We start from the raw sequence: 17,074 nt of genomic DNA on the forward strand, positions 1-17,074 counted from the left end.
GATATAATGACCTGGTCAAATCCCTGTGTAATAGTCTTCCTTTTTGTAGAAGGTATCAAAATACTCTGTACATCAGTTTTGTTATATTAGCTCTTTGCCTGTCAAATCTCCCATCACTAATATTGCCTCCAGCAGCTCTAATACTGGTTCCACCAGCAGCCATCAGACCTCTCATTTCCTCTTCAGACGGATATGAACTCTCCTGAAGGCACAGGAATCACCAGCATCATTGTTTGACGGCCAATAAACAAAAAGAGACAAACAAGAATGGACAAAGCATTTCATACAGATGACTAGGCAAACACTTGATGGCTGTGATGATAATGCCACTGGGTGACATTTGGAGAAACTCATGCTTGTGAAACATCTTTGTTTGGATAGAGTCTTTCTTGTGTTTTGGGATTGTTTGTTCTATTAGAAACTGTTATCAGCTTTAGACACCAGAACCAGTGCTTTCTTGACTTAAGGTTTGAGGAAAATTGATTTTGGTCAGCTTCAAAAAATTGCAAAAATCCAAAAGTTGAGAAGAAATATTTTTATTTTTACATGTATCTGCCATGGTCACTGACAGTTGTAATAATTGATGGTACTTTTACTTTAAGGGTAAAATATTTAATTATTCTGGGGTACAAACTGGACAGGTTGCCAGTCTATCACAGGCAGTGTGCTTTCCTTTCACAGACTTTCACATTTATTTTTTTAACTTATCAATGTCCATATGTTGTAATTCCCTATAAAATTCCATGAACAAATAAGATGGTAGTGGAAGAGCATTTGTGTTTCTCAAAAATCAACGAATACGTATTGTTTCCTGTCGGGAAAAAGATTTGGCTACTATGAAAATGAAAATGTTGGAGAGACATGAACATTTTAAAACCACCATTCACTCTGGAAGAGTCTCTTTCTGTTTTGCATGTTTAACCAATATGCATTCAGTTAATTTTACAATGTCCTGCAAAACCTGGACTGTCAACACACAATGAACTGAGCCGAGGCTGATAATCCACTAACCAGTGGTTGATGTTTGTGGCTACGGGCTCTCCCTTCTGTGGAAAATCCAGAATCCTTTTCCAACCCACACAAATTACACTGTGTTTCACTTTCCACAGACATTTGCTTTACCTCAGTGACATTGGTTGGATTAGAAAACTATGTGCAATAACTTTGGGAAAACCTCAGGTATTGAATTTGATTTTATAGATATAAGGTAAAAAAATAACAGCAAACCTCTTGACTCTAAATTTGCAACATTCATTTAGATCTCACAGTGACATTAAAACAAAAACACAATCAAATGAGATATCAGCTGACACAGCTGGCACACAAAAGAGATACACGCAATATAAAACACTTTATAACACTACAGCAAAAATTTACTAAATGCAAACACTAGATTGACATCTATACAGGTCTTCGGTTTCTTACGATAATGTTTCACAAACAGGTGCTGGTATTCACTGTCATTTTATCAAATATCATCACATATTGAGTTTTAAGACTAACATGGTTTGATATGAGTTTAACACAAAGCAGGAAACAGACCTTCACAGCAACACGTTAAGAAAACTTTACATACACTTTTGTCCTAGTTTGTGCTTCAATAATACTCCTCAGATTTATTCTACAAATGAATAGAAAAAAAATACAAATATTGTAATGAATTGGCTACTTAAGACAAATATTATTAATGGATGGCTATAATGTAATTAGAGTTATGCTAGTAAACCATTTCCTCTTTCAACTCTGACTTTTCGAATACTATAAACTGATTATTTCTCGTGTGAGGTATTTTATAAAACCTCTAAGTACTGTGTTTATCATGAAAACTATAGTAAACTATATCAGTGTTTGGTTGTTAGTAGTAAATGTAAAGAAAGTCAAAAATGTGCTCTTGCTAATTTACTCATTCGTACACTTGAGATGAGTAACAGACTTGATGTTTTAGGCCACTGCAGCACATTATATGTAGCTTCTGAAACAGTGTTTTCTGTATTCAGTTATTTGTGTGTTACTCGCAGCATGTTTTAGCATTAAAGGAGATATAATTGTTAGACAGATTTTGAAAAAAAAAGTCTCCTGAAATTCTGACAACAAAGACCCCCTTTGACTTTTAAACACATCATAAAATGTGCCAACTTATTACCTAAAAGCATACATTCACATTAAATCCTCCATTATGCACAATGCCAGCAGGGCAATCTCAACAATATTATTCCACAGTTAACTGCTTGGTTAGGTAAAAGTTTAAAAAAGACTGCGACAGCAGAATAAACGAATGTAAACATGGCAAGAATGTTCAGACGAAAACAGGAATTCAGTCCGTTGCCCCAGCATTACTCAGCCGCCCGATGCTGCTCCTTCTCCTCAGGAACAGACATGAAGATCTTCTGACAGAACATTGTAAAGATTTCTGAGGAGAAAAATTTCATCACATTACATTGTATTACATCACATTAGCTGTGTCTGTTTTCTTTTGCTGGGGCGCTACAGGTCAAATGTTGTCAGATCTTGTTCACTTTGACTCCTTCTCAGGAACTGTACAAACAAACTGGTTGTAACTGTGCCCACAGCTTCACAGGAAGCAGGTATTCTCACGTGAATTTCACAACAAACTTTAATAAATGCTTCTCCGGCCTCGGCTAAACAAACAGACACTAAGAGACCATAAAAAAACAAAAGTGTCTCACTCACCCAGCATCTTCTTAACCACATGGGGTTTCTTCCACTTGTAGCCCAGTAGATATGCCGGGATGCCTGTAAGAATAATGCTGCTGCCTATCAGGCACTCAAATGGAGCAGCCCAGAAAGAGACCACGATCATGAAGACACAGCTCAAAACGAACGTCACAGGGATGAAGAGATACACCTGCAGAAAGAAAACACAGTCAATAAGGGTATTTGTTCCAGCTAAAGACACAAGAAAGTACATGGAAGTTGTTTATATTATAAAACGACATTTGCAGTTTTAGATAACAACACGTTTATCCATTTGGGTTAAAGATTACATAACTGTCTATGAAAGCCATTTACTGTATAGAATCATGTAAATACAATATAAGAGGAAAGGTAATAATGAAAAAAATGTGGTTGAAGTTTAGGTTTGGATTTATAATTATTATTATTTTTTTCTTTTTGTAGTAGTAGTAGTAGTAGTAGTACTGTATAGTTGTTGTGTTTGTTTTGAAAATGTGTACTTTTTACTTCACTCTGTATATTTGATAACACTTAGGACGAATTTGCAAATCCAAGTATATTATGAGTATATTATTTTACTCATTATTGTTTTACATTTGATCACTTTTTAATACGTTTACATAGTTGCTACACAAGTACATTTCTAAAAAAAAAAACAGATGCTTCGCTACAGTGGCTGAACCATGCAAACTATTGTTTGACAATGTTGTCCAGGGGCTCAGAATTTTAGTATATTTAGATTTTGAAATCAGACAACTTGAACTTCATGAAAGGTTTACACATAAAGAGGAGAGCTCTATTTTCCTTATTAGAGATTGATCTTACAAACAAATTTGCTTGGAGTGCTCAGGCTCAAAGAAAAGATCAAAGACCCTGGGCAGTCAAAATAATATTCCCATGATGAAACAGAAACAAAGAGCCATGTAGTCATGCTAACACTACTCTCTTCTAAGCTGAAATCACAATATGGTTCCATTTCCAGTAACAAGAAAAGTAATAGAACAGCACTCTTAAAAAAAAAAATCACCGGAGGCTTTATGAAACCAGTAGCCATGTTTTTATTCAAAGCAGATTAAACTGGCTCAGCTTCAGAAAGACTCAAGGTCTTACATCATTTGATCACAATTCAGTTGCAAATCATTTAAAAATGATTCTATATATATAGATTTTCAGCGCTACAAGCATTTGTCATCTGAGGTACAACATTTCAGACATGGACACTCTACCTTAATAGGCCTTCTGAGGTCAGGCTTGGTAAAGCGCAGCCACAACATGCCAGCAATGGCCATAGCCACACACACCCATGTGAAGAAGCTGAAGAGATTGATGACAGAGAAGATATCCTGGGAGGTGGCGTACATCATGGACAGCAAACACTGATAAAGGGAAGAAGAAGACAACAGATGAACACAGCTCTCAAGTATTTTAAAAAGCTATATGCTAATGTCAATGAGTCCAAGCAGTTAGTAGTGCCTTACTGTGAAGATGAGGGACGGGACTGGTGTGAACAGGTCTGTGTGGACGAGTCCCAGAGCAGCAGGGAGCTGACCCTCTCGAGCTCCGGCATAGAACAACCTGGAGGAGAGAAAAGTCTTTCATGGTTATTTTGTGAAGAAACATGGTGTACGTAACATTTTCAACCAATATTAGTCTCAGATCTCAAACCTCATTTCCAATCAGATAAAATACCCTAATTTCAATTCCCACCAAAACTCATTACAAAAGTGGAAACATTTACAGTAGCAACAACAACAACAAAAAAAAACTATATTCCATATTCTATACATGCATGCACACCTTGCTGAGGTGAAAAGCGATCCGTTGACAGCTCCAAAGCAGGAGAGTCCCACAAACACAGGAATCAACCAGGACATCACACCAAGATGATACTCCCCAAAACTCTGACAAACAGCACAGTTACATATGTGTGTATGTTAGGCATCTGGCATTTTTGAGAGAAGAAAAACAAACCAACCTATAAGACCCATAACTTTATGACAAGAATGTGATGCTCACCACAGCAACTGCCTCAGACTCAACCATGGCTTCAGGAGAGATTGTGGTGAAGTACGCCAAGTTAGTGAGAACATACACCACCGTCACTATAGGCATTGATATGATGATAGACAGAGGTAGGTTCCTATGGAGGCAAAGGTCAAAAGTCATCTATAATAAAGGGTTATCTCATTTTGAGATAAGAGATTTAATTTTGATTGTGTTTCATGCACTTCAGCGTCACATGTAATCTTATAATTGCACATACGGTTAGTTGTGTACAGTGATAACTTGTGCTGGATAATTTGGATACATTTAAAGCATCACATGCACCTCAGTAAAATCCAATATTTCAGGCATCACACCGGCAGATGCCATGGTAATTTACCTAATCCAGTGCAAGTTTATAGGTTTATATGCTTAGCTTTTGTCAAGACGGTCAGAGAGCTACTGATGCTACAGCAGTTTTTGAGGCTTTTATATTGGATGGCATAGTTTCCTTTGTCCAGTCTCTCTACACTTTATCTCCATGCACAAACAAGCTCAGTGACAGATGGGAGTAGTCATGCTGTTGGTAGATATTTACTAGAGAGTCTGTACAATCCTCAAAACAACCTTCATCACATTTAAGTCACCTCTCTGGATTGATCATCTCCTCAGTTACATAATTCAGGTAATTCCTAGAAAGAAAATATAAATGACAACATCGTTTTAGTTATTGATAAGCAACAGCCATTATCATTTTAATTTCTGGAATTATATCAAAATAAGCCACAAATGCCTCACCAGCCTCCAAAAGCAAAGAGACCACTGTACAGAGCCAAGACAATGTTGTCCACACCCATTTTGCTGCCTTCGAAAGCCTTATCTGGCATCAGGTACGGCACATCACCTGCACATACACAGACGGAATTGGAAGTGAAGGAAATCTAAAACACACATGCAGTGTTAGTTCATAATTGAGTTCATTATGTGGTCTCATTCCTATTAGACTGACATACTGGGGGCAGTTGTTGCTGTCTGCCTGTTGACAGGCTTGAGCTGGGATTTCATCAAAGCAGGTTTGATTATTCCTTATGATATGCAGTTTATATACATACCAAGATATTTTAATATAAACATCATGGCTTATGTACACCTTAATCTGCTCATTTAATCACAGCTGATACTAAACACGGTGCCTTATCAACAAGGCAAACTCTTAAGGAAGTTGTGTGTGTGTACTTGAAGTCTCGCTCCTGCCTGACTCTCTCTTTTACCTGTCGCTTTCAGATGGTAATCACTCTCCTTTCCATGGGGCCTATTACACATGCATTATTTTCTCACTCTGTCCTCTGAAAGAACACACTGTGACAACAGCCGGCAAGCTAGTTTCCATGGTAACGCAGTCTGGCGCACAATAGTGTTGGATGTGGCTTTGCAAAAAAAAGGGGGAAAGGGGGGAGTAGCAGATGTAGCATGGAGCAAACGATGGCCACACCGTCTTCCCGCGCCGTTTCATTTTGAATGGCGTGACTGGAGCTTATTCAGTAACTTGAGAATCATACAGTGTAAATTTATTGTAAATAATCTCATCAGTAATGTCTGTCTCCCTCCATGTTAGGAGCTGCGGTTTGGAAGTTGGATTTCATGGCTTCATTTTTATTTAAAGCACAACTTATTGCTGACAACATCATTTCCAACATTTCAGTTATGAGCCATGCATGTAATTAATTATGCTCAGCCATGTTCAAAGTACACCCACATGGACACGAAGGCTCATGGCCTCACACTCAGACTCCATCACATGGCTGCAGACAGACAAGCCTTCTGTTCGGACTCAGCAACTGTGTTAACAAACTGAAAAGAGGCCACTCTGCTTGGTTGTGCTCATTAGTGCTAGTCAGTAATTTGTTGATTATCATTGTGTCACACGGATGAGACAGTAATGCTGATAATTACATGTACTTTATATATCAATTACAAATGGGGTTATTCATATTTATTTCATCATCATGATTAAATTGCTCTCGACAACGATGTAACAGATAAAAGTACCTTTGACTCTAATGAAAAGTATAGTAATAAAAACTTTTGGTAGAGACAGACAACATAATAACTATTACTGTATAAAGTGTATATTGACACAAAATTTGAAAAATGCACTATAAAATGTTCACATGGGCCCATGCCTCATCAAGAAAAACAACATTTGTTTTGTCTCAGCTTCTTTTAAATGTATTTTTCTGTCAAACACTGAAGATTTACAGATGTCCTTATATCTACTATGATGTAGCATCAAGCTATGAGTAATAAGTATTACCACTGGAAACTATGCCATCTAATGAAACAGACTGAGCTGCAACAACTGGCTGTAGCCATGCAGTAGAGAATAATATGGCATGGTCATGAAAAGCTGTACAAGAGTCAGTCCACTACAAACTATGAAATAATATCGCGTGGCTCTGTTTGTCAGGCTGTGAGTAAGTAGGACTCACCTGTGGAAATCTGGATGAAGCCAAACAGGATGATGATGATCAGTGCTAACAACTTAGAGGCGGTAAACAAGTCCTGGACCTTGGTGGCTGCTCTCACACTGATACAGTTTACAAACGTCAGGGAGGCTACAGGAGGTGGAAAATACAAAACAGAGTACTCTCAGGATAGTATTACTATAAGTACTGCACTGCATGTGCACCTGATGTGCTTGAAGTCAGAATATTTCGAATACTGTTAATGTAACCCAAGGGAACCACTCACTTAGGCAGAGGCAGGCAATGAGCTTTGCAGCACTGTCTGGCACGGGGCAGTTTGGGTAGAGAGGTTTTAAAAGGTAGGTAGCAAAAACCAGCGACACCACATATTGTGACGATGGCCGGATGATGAGCATCTCCACCCACAGCTTCAGGAAGGCTGCCAGTTCACCATACACCTCCAAGATGTAAGTGTAGTCCCCACCTGATTTAACAATGGTTGTGCCCAGCTCAGCGTAGCATAGAGCACCCATGGTGGAAATCACTCCACAGGCAGCCCATATGATCAGGGAGAGCCCCGCTGACCCAGTCTCTTTGACCACACCTGTTGGCGTGACAAAAATGCCAGAGCCAATTATGGTGCCAATGATCATTCCCACACCGTTAAAAAGCGTGATGCTGCGTTTCAGCTCAATCTTCTCCTCTTTAGCAGGTGAGCCATCAGTGGGGCTTGTGGCAGAAGGAGCAGGGACCATCAGGGTAGATGGAGATGCTGGCTGCTCCACAATCAGACCATCTTGCTCCGGGTCTGCTTCAGCAGCTGGAGGCGAGACAACAGCAGACTGAGACATGAGACTGAGACAACAGAATTTCATTTTGTGTTGCTAATGTTCACAATTCTTCATTCTTTCTTTCTTTTGTTGAGACCTTTAGCTGTTAATTTCAAAAGAATGTTAACCCTAATGGCCACACATGACAAAACAACTACATCCCAAGGAGTTTAAAAACAGGTCAAACTGGTTATTCGGCTTATTATTAAAGGCACCTCTCCTCATTTCAGTCCTCCTTTCATTATAAACATGCTGCATTACGTTGTTATTCTTACAGACCCCAGGAATATGGTTTACTTTTGTGTATCATATATGTTGGATTTCCACACCTGTCACCTTGGTCACCTGTCACCATCAGAAACATACAAAAAACAGCCGGATGCACCTCTATAGCCACAACAACAATGTGGTCGTGCATCAGGCAATATTGCATCAGAGCACATGGTGGAATAATGCAGCCCTGCACCATGTGGTGTCTACATAGAGAGTGAGCATACACTGTACCTACCCCCCATCTTCTCCTGGCTTGACGCCTTGGCAACGCTCTCCCGACTGCTCCGTGATTTCAGCTCTGGCTCAGCCATCTTTCTTCTTAATCTGGTTCCCCTGATCTGGTCCTTTTCCTCCTGTCACCCCCCTTTTCTCTTCTTCCCTTAATGTCCCCTTCCTCTTGCTGGCCGGATTTCTTCCTGTCCCTCTCTCACGTATACACTCAATCCCCCACCCCTTCTCTCTCTCTAACCCTCTGTGATGCAGCCTCTCTCAGACACATGCACACACACACGCCTCTTCATTTGCACACACTGCCTTCGTCATTCAGCCTGGAATTCATCTGACCCTGATCCTCTTTCTGTCTTTCCCTCCCTCTCTTTATCTCATCCAGGATACAGCAGGGAGGAGCTGAACCTTTATGATGCTGCTCCTGCGTAAGCCCACACCAACTCCAAATGAATCATGGGAAAGCTATAATGGGGAAGTAGGATACTGGCAGGTGCCATTTGGAGAAGCCATCACGTGATGCTATAATCTTTTTGTGTGCTGCTAAATCCTGCAGTTCACTGCATGTCCCTGTGTGCTCCTATGTCAGAGTGCATTAGGATGGATGCTGTGTGATTGACACTCCCTCTAGAGGTGTCAACATGGAAAAACATGTCTTATTTGTTCTCCCTTTCCCATGCGAAAGGTGACACCACAGGGAAAATGGAGACCAACCGGCTCCATTCGCTGCAGACAAAGCGGAATAACAAGAATAATAAAAATTAAGCATATATCTGCATAATATCAGATATCATGGTGTGGTCATCACCTGACCTACCTGATGCCAGATTGTTTCACAATAATAAAGGTAGTGTACTGATGTATGTTACATGATCTATTGAGCAAAACCTGATAACTATTTGAAAAACGTCAACCCTATACTGTCATAAATAAAATTAATCAGTTTGACACTCATAATCAACATGTAAGCACTACAGATGTTTAAAGAGTTAAATATCAAATCTACAGCCTGTTTTCCCACTGCAAATATGTATTTGTTCACAGCAGTGCATAAGGGAAAAGTGAATGTGGTGGTGACACTATTTATAGACAATGTTCAGTTTGTGTAAGCAAATTAAAGCCTATGGCGATTGATTTGCCTGAAGTGATGTTGGACACACCCTGAACAGGCTAAGCAGGTTACAGAACACGGATGTATAGATTGGATGTTGGACCCTTGGCTAGGCTCTTATTGGGTGCATGCCACATTTTTTACAGCTAGATGGCGACCTGAACTTGAGAGACACAGCGGTCACACAGCGGGATACAGTCTTTAGCACCCTCCCTCTCATGACTTATGCATCCCACTGCTTTCAATTAACTTAAGATATTGCTAAAAGTGGTACCCCATGTGCAACCCTTGTGAAAGCTTAACTTTTGTTTTCATACGTCAAATGTAAAGTAATTTTATAGTTATAGTATTGTTATAGTATTGTTACCTACAATACTAAACAAAAACTGAAAAGGAGCATTCGGAGAATGAGCCCCGTTCTGTTAGGCGCTGTTGGATGCACACTTGCATTACTACCGACGCTGACAAAGTCGACAAGCGATCACCGAGCTCGGTTCCCGTGAACGTCTTAGCTCGTTAGCGGTGAAGCGCGAGTCGACACTGGCTTTAACCAGGGGCACTTTCTGCCACGGGTCCGGGGACTTTCCCCTGGGCGAGAAGGGAGAAGCGGGTTCTCAGTACGTAGCCCAGATAGCAAGTCTTCTGAATGCTCGGGAAATGAGGGCGGACGCGGAGTATTAATAACTGGAGGGACAAGCGTTATTTACAATCATGGTGTCATTAACACTAGGACGGGTTTCGTTGTGTGTGTGGAGTCTATGCAAAGCGAGTGGCGGGCAGCATGTTTCTTATTACTGTCTCTAACTATTGTGAGTGGCAACTTATTAAAGTCAAAAGTTAAACAACCGCAAGGGATCATGGGAAATCTAAAGTCACATATGACCAAATCTCTCACACAAATTTTTGTTTTTCATCTAAAAAGGAAGCAAATGCAGCTCCAAAAAACAACAGTTAAACAACAGTCTGCATTTTTTTTTTTGTATGATAATTTTAAAACATAAAATTAAATGTAACTAAATAGTCGTTAATGTGATGTATAGACGTGTCTCTATATGAAACAATTAGGTCCTTTTCAAACATAACTGGTTTGTTGGCTTTATCTATCGGGACATTATGGCCATGGATATATTACAGTAAGAGTTCTCCAGAAAACTACTTAGGACTGATTGTCCTAGTTTCGGTAGACGTTAGCGCCAGTCTCTCTCTCCCAGCACGCCCTCTTTCCCAGCATGCCACAGCAGTTTATCCATACCAGGGGATCATGAACACGAATCCAACTTTTATAGCCGAAAAACGAGAAGCCTTAAAAGAAATTCTCATCATGAGCAAAACCAATCATTTTCTGTTTTATACAGTGGCCGTTTAAAGGAAACGTTATAGAACCATGACAAGAGTTTCTGTACCAACTGTACTGTAATAAAACCGTTCTAGCCAACATGCATTACAATGTGGGCGGAAGCTCATTGTAGAGGTCACATGCCGAGTGCTCGTCACTCCACCAATCACCTCGGGGAAGGTCTGAGACAGGAGCCAATAGCTGCCCTAGCAGGGCATCACCTGATTCGGGTGAGCGAGCGAACAGAAAGAATGGGCCACTGTGAGCTGCTTCTCACAGGAGAAGCCAGATGGCGCAAACTCGGCGCCACTGGTGGATGTGAAGCTCACGGGTTTGGAATCACTCGCGGCTGGCGAATGAGTGCGATGTATGAGGTGGAGCACGGCTCCAGAACCCAATTCAGACTACTCTCCACCCACTTTTACAAAATAAAAAATATTATTATATTTTAATGTGTAAATTGAAAAGAAATGTAGTAGTACAAAATATACAAAAACAATCCCTAAAAGAGGGGGGGTCAACATTCATTCCGTTTTTGAGGGCCTGCCATATAGGCAGATGTACATTTTTTTTTTGATGGATTCAAGAGAACCTTTCGTTAATTCATCAACTGTGTGATAAGAAAGAGGAAGTCAGCGGATCTCAACGTCACAGTTATGAAGTATTTGCATGGATAAACAATTTATTAAAAAATAAATTTTACTGCATTTCAACAAGCGGTTTTATACTTTTTACTCCACTAAATTGCGCATCAACATGTATCAACATTAAAAATATAAAAACAATCACGTGAAATAAAATGAGCTCCACACTAACCAAGTTAAACATTCACACAATAAAAACATATAAACACAAATATTTAAAATTATACTATCAGGGAAGTATTGATACTGATATTAATATTCAATATTTATATATACTGTTGGTTTAAGTGAATAATGTGACTGCATTGGTGAAGTTATTGTGACATGATTTGAAAATATTGCTTGCATGATTGGACTGCTATGAAAACTACACCCAGTATGATGCACTAATATGATGACACAGTAATTACTGCTTGTCCTCACAGTGATGTTGATGGAAAGAAGGGTGGTGCTGCAGCCCACACAGAAGTATCTGCAGTGTGGATTTTTGTCAGGCAGCACTGTCACAGTCAGCAGCATTATTTGAAGAGGGAAGGCTTAAATAACCCGCAGTGAGAAAAATCCATTACATTTGTTTTTCAGATTTAGGTTGGGAAGGTTTGTGTTCATTTCTTCAGCAACTGCTTGAAGAAAACTACGTGTTAAATGTCTACAGCTGTTTCTCAAAAATGCTTTATTAGCAACATACTAATAAAGCATTTCTAAGACAAAGTTTAAATACATATATATAAACACTACTTCTGGTCACCTGGGCTTAAAGCATATTTAAAATTCTACCATAAGGAAGACCAACAATTGCACAGTAATAAATAAAGCAAATTACAGCATATGAGCACTAGTACCCAATGTTTGAGTGTGTATTCAAATGTTAAAGTACTCACTGTGAAAAATATTGAAGCAATGATGTGTAAACAATATTTAAATGTTGCAGCTGGTCCTGTTGGGGCTGAGCTTCATTTCATATATATTTTCTTCTATTTCATCATACTGCACAGCTACAATGTGTCACATTACATGCTGTCCGCTTGTATAACAACGATAAAACATCTTGTTTTGTGAGTAGGACAGTGAAACAAAACTATCTGTACTGACTCAGGTTACCCATCTGCAAAGATCAGCAAAAACAAGGCCGTCAGAATGATATGACAAAAGATTTTAAAATAAACTTAGTACATTTTTCACCATATATCTTGTAGTTTTATTAGTCTCAGTTTAGTCTCAGTTTTTGTAGTATTCACTGATCGGGCATACTATTATGACCACCTGTGCAATCTAATGCACTCCAATGCAGTGGCTCTGCCATGAAGTTTACTTTTACAAAGTTTTAATTTATCAGCTTTTTTGGGAAATTGTCAGAAAGGTGATACTTCTCCTTTGTGTTTATTTTTGAGCTCAAAGTGGGTAGTGGAGTCATACTGGAGTCATGCATTATAGGAGACGGTGGTTATAAAACTTTGGCCACCTCATTAATTTTAAATGGCGTGGCCAAAACATTGGAACCGCCTCCTCTTACTGAGGCACTGGATTGGACTGCATTACATTGCACAGGTGTACTCAGTGTTATGCCTGATCGATGTGCCCTTATAATGCATCTGATTTTCTGTTATGATTTTATTTAATTTTGTTTATTTTTTTTCTTGGATCAATTTAATTTTTTCATTGCCAAGTTTCCAGTTTTACTGTTCTTGGTTATTCTCTTGTTTCTTATTTCTTCTGGCTTTATTCTCAGCTACAGTCATCTTGTCTCTTCTTGCAGTCATTTCACACTGCTCCAGTCACATCTGTTTCCCGTTTTTAACCCAAGCAGATTCTTTTTTATCATCCTTTATTTAAACTGGCAAAATGTATCTCTTTCTATCTTCCTTTCACTTATTTACTTTCTTATGTCCCTCCACTCTTCCATCCTTTCTCTGTCACTGCTGTTATCTGTTTCTCACTGAGGAGAGATGGTGATAATGTTATGATGAATGCTTTATCACTGAGCATCAGATTCCTAAGATCTAAAGTGAAGCTGAGCATCAGAGGTGCTGGGTCTTAAAATAGTTTGATTTAATGAAAAGAAAAATATGTTTCCTTCAACTGAGGACACCACAAAACTGAAAGAAAACACAAAACACAAAACAGACAGCACTATTTTGTATAAGTTTGTGTGTAATATACTTCTTTCATTTGGAGTAAATGTACAGGTGAGTCCAAAGGTTTCACTGTCATTTTCTGGAGGTGAAAAAACATACTAGCTGAATGTGCTGTATTATGTTAGGTTTAGATTTGATTTGATTTCCTTGTAATATGATTGCATGTAGGAGGATACAAACGTATCCCTATGTAACATGCACACAGCAAATATTACATCCATCAATGCATTTCTAAATGGTAAATTATCATAATGCAGTCCTTATAAATGCACAGGAGCATTGCTGTGCCGAAAAAAAGAAAGTGTACAGATGTCACATCATTAGCCCATGTATGCATTTGTCCCATTCTTTTAATACCTGATGATATAAAAGTAGATGTTTTCTTTCCATTGTCACATGCACTCTCATCTCCCCGCTGTCGGATATCCTCCTTTACCCTTTTCGTTTTCTTTTCTTCTCCTCTCCTCCACTCTTTCTGTCTCCATCCCCACTCTTCAAAGAACATACAGTTTCCAGCGCCCACCAACATTTCTCTCTGTTTCATATTTCTTTTCATCAGGTGATTCAACACCCCCCACCCCGGCCCCAATGCACACATCTTCTCTGATAACCCTGTGCTGCTTTCCCAAGTTGATAGTGTTGACTATTGTGTTTGTTTTGCCTCCCTCTTCCTCTTTTCACCGTTGTTTCCATAAGTTTATATACTGCATTTTTTCCTTCTCTTTGTCTCATTCTGTGTTTGTATTGTCTATTTTTCACTCTAGCCCCTCTGATTCCATGTTCTCTTGAACCATTACAACATTACTCAATGGTTTGTTTAGACTCATTTTGTCTAGCCACACTATGCAGCTAGGGATTCAGTACATAATTACCGAATTGGGATCTTTTAGTCCTTTCAATAAGCAGACTCCCTGATTCAGTTTTAGTCTTTATTTTTCATATCTCTATGGTTACAGTCCCATTTGGTGACCTGGCAATATAGCTTATAAAAACTGAAAAAGAAATGACATCATCCAGTGTCTGTATTTAGTGCTGCAATATATATTTAAAGGCAGGTTTAAAGGCATTTAAAAGCAGAATCTTTGCTGAATATTAGAAGGAGCAGAACCACAAAGTTACTAAATACAAACACCTTCACTTGTTTTATTCACATCATTTAACTGGAAATATCTCACTAAAGCTCCACTGTTATTCATTTTCTGAGCTCCTTGGTTTGTGTCATCTGGCGCTGAATCAAATGTGTGGCCACCAGAGCCCATCTGATAAGACACATCAAATGGCTTCTAATTTTGTGCCTTGAGCTGTCAGTAATCATTCCTTGATCATCTGTCACTAAAATGGCTTGGTGTTATTCAACTGTACCCACTGCTGCATTATTGAACTCCAACTCCCACCTTCTCTTCCTACATCCGGATAGAACATCTTCTCTTCTTCTCTTCTTTCATTTTTTCTTATTTTTCTCTATTTCTCGGCTTCTCTTCTCCTTCTTCCCCCCACTTCCTAATTTTGTACAAACACATGCACATTAGCTGCTAATTGGTCAAGAGTCGTGCAATGACACTGAAGAGCATCATGAAGAGAAAGGCTTTCATTAATTAGTGCTAAATGGCAAGTCAATAACAGGCAGTTATTCCACATTATATTGACTGATGCACATCACTTTTGTGCACCTTAGTGTCTGCTTAGTCCACTGTGGACTATTACCAACTTATCTATTCCTTGGGGGATAATAAAGACTTGATGTCTGAAGCTTCTACATTCACACTGAAACATGTATAAGTTCATTTTAGCTCACACATAGCCTGCCTTTGTTTTGGCCCAAACACACCTGCAGAAGCCCCACTGCAGGAGAGAATAGAAGCAGTGAGGATTAAGGTGTGAGAACTGAGACTGCAGTAGAATTTCTCTCCATCTGTGGCTGCAGCTGCAACAAGCCCCCTGCCTTCACTATCTTCACTTCCTACAGTTGCTATCACAGAAAGTGTAGGTAGTGATTTTCTTTTCTTCTATTTAACTTCACCTTATATTTTATTCCTGTTCCAACAACAGCACATACCGTTATGAATCTAATCTATTTAATGTTTAATGAAATCATATTAGATACTGTATAGGATGTATTATGTATTACATTTGAACTACTAATTCAATGTTGATAATATTTACTTTAATAATTAGTCAATTATTGGAAATTACTACATTTGTACTCTTTTGTTGAGGGGAGGACATTTTGCATTTATTTGAGAATAGAGCTACAGACAGGAAATATGGGAAGAAATAGAGGCAGAAAATGCATCAAAGGTCCCTAAACTGGGAGTTGAGCAGTGAACATTACACATGATGTGGTTTTCACCTTTACCATTAGGCTACAGGGGCACCAGTTACTCTAATAATAGACATTAGATCGCATCACGGATCAAAACATTTGGACTTGTAGTCATTATCAGATCACAATCCATAAACATTTAACTCATCTTAAGCAAAGAGACCAGTAATGCGCTTTATTGTGTTTTCATCATGTCAAGAACTTTATTTCATGCCAGAAAACAAACATAACATTCACATAACAACTTTAAATTCTCCATAAAAGAAATGCTAAACACTTCAAAGAGTGAACACATTCATTCCCAACATTATCAGAGCAACAAAAGGTCGGCCATACTTTACAGTGTTTTACTTTACCAGTGGTAAACAATAAATACTTACATCTTACAGTTTTCATTAAATACTGTACATGATTTCAATATATGTCCTGATATTGTCAGAACAGTTTCTGCCTAATCTGCTAAACTCAAAATATAAACCTATATTTATGTGTATTGTACCATTAAAATGCTCTGATTACACACTGAAAAAATAAAATAATGGCTTTTGAGTTTTATTTCTAGAGTAACAGTACAGGCAAACTGCACGATTGTTTGGTAAACTGTTGTTCCGCTAATGTCTCACTACATTTGAGTGCAGCTCGTGGCTTGTTATAACAGCAGTTTATTCTACATTTTCAACAGACAATTTACAATACACGTCCACCCTTTACAATTAGGTCCTTATTTCATATTTTTAAAGTGCAGGAGTGATGCACACATGATAGATGTTTAGATATGGACCATAATCATTCGTTAGCTTAGTTCTAGCTAATAACTGTCTAAACCCTCAGCAACACTTGGTAGCAAAGCTTTGAAGAGGACAACAAAAGCACAAAATCACAGAAAGAGAACAAGGGAAATGCAGGTAAACCCTACCACTATTTCTGTTTTTAGCTGTACTGGAGACCGAGTGATGGACAAGCGATGAATAAACTGATCAGTTTTTCTACAGGTGTTTCTACCAAATGTAGGTTTGATTGAAGTAAATTAGCACAGAGAAATAAGAAGTCATGCA

The 17,074-nt window shown here is 38.7% G+C and overlaps 1 protein-coding gene across 1 annotated transcript; it reads right to left on the reverse strand.

Annotated features, from left to right (window-relative positions):
- Window positions 1-1,175: 1,175 nt before the first annotated feature.
- On the reverse strand, window positions 1,176-8,854 carry LOC137140109 (large neutral amino acids transporter small subunit 1-like). The gene is made up of 11 exons (XM_067528220.1): window positions 8,481-8,854; window positions 7,429-7,962; window positions 7,167-7,292; window positions 5,476-5,581; window positions 5,325-5,369; window positions 4,711-4,834; window positions 4,492-4,595; window positions 4,173-4,269; window positions 3,921-4,070; window positions 2,692-2,866; window positions 1,176-2,410 (listed from the first exon to the last, which is right to left on the reverse strand). The coding sequence occupies exons 1-11, from the start codon at window positions 8,554-8,556 to the stop codon at window positions 2,334-2,336; spliced, it is 1,614 nt and encodes a 537-aa protein (XP_067384321.1). The 5' UTR covers window positions 8,557-8,854; the 3' UTR covers window positions 1,176-2,333.
- Between the last annotated feature and the right edge of the window lie 8,220 nt (window positions 8,855-17,074).

This window comes from Channa argus, chromosome 13 (assembly GCF_033026475.1).
Source record: "Channa argus isolate prfri chromosome 13, Channa argus male v1.0, whole genome shotgun sequence".
NCBI classification, from domain to species: domain Eukaryota; kingdom Metazoa; phylum Chordata; class Actinopteri; order Anabantiformes; family Channidae; genus Channa; species Channa argus.

Coding starts and splice junctions, on each gene's coding strand:
- LOC137140109 (XM_067528220.1), bottom strand. CDS start 8,556: ATGGCTGAGCCAGAGCTGAAATCACGGAGCAGTCGGGAGAGCGTTGCC. Junction 4,835..5,324: donor GAGATGATCAATCCAGAGAG/GTGACTTAAATG, acceptor TTGCCTCCATAG/GAACCTACCTCTGTCTATCA. Junction 4,071..4,172: donor TCCCGTCCCTCATCTTCACA/GTAAGGCACTAC, acceptor TCCCTTTATCAG/TGTTTGCTGTCCATGATGTA.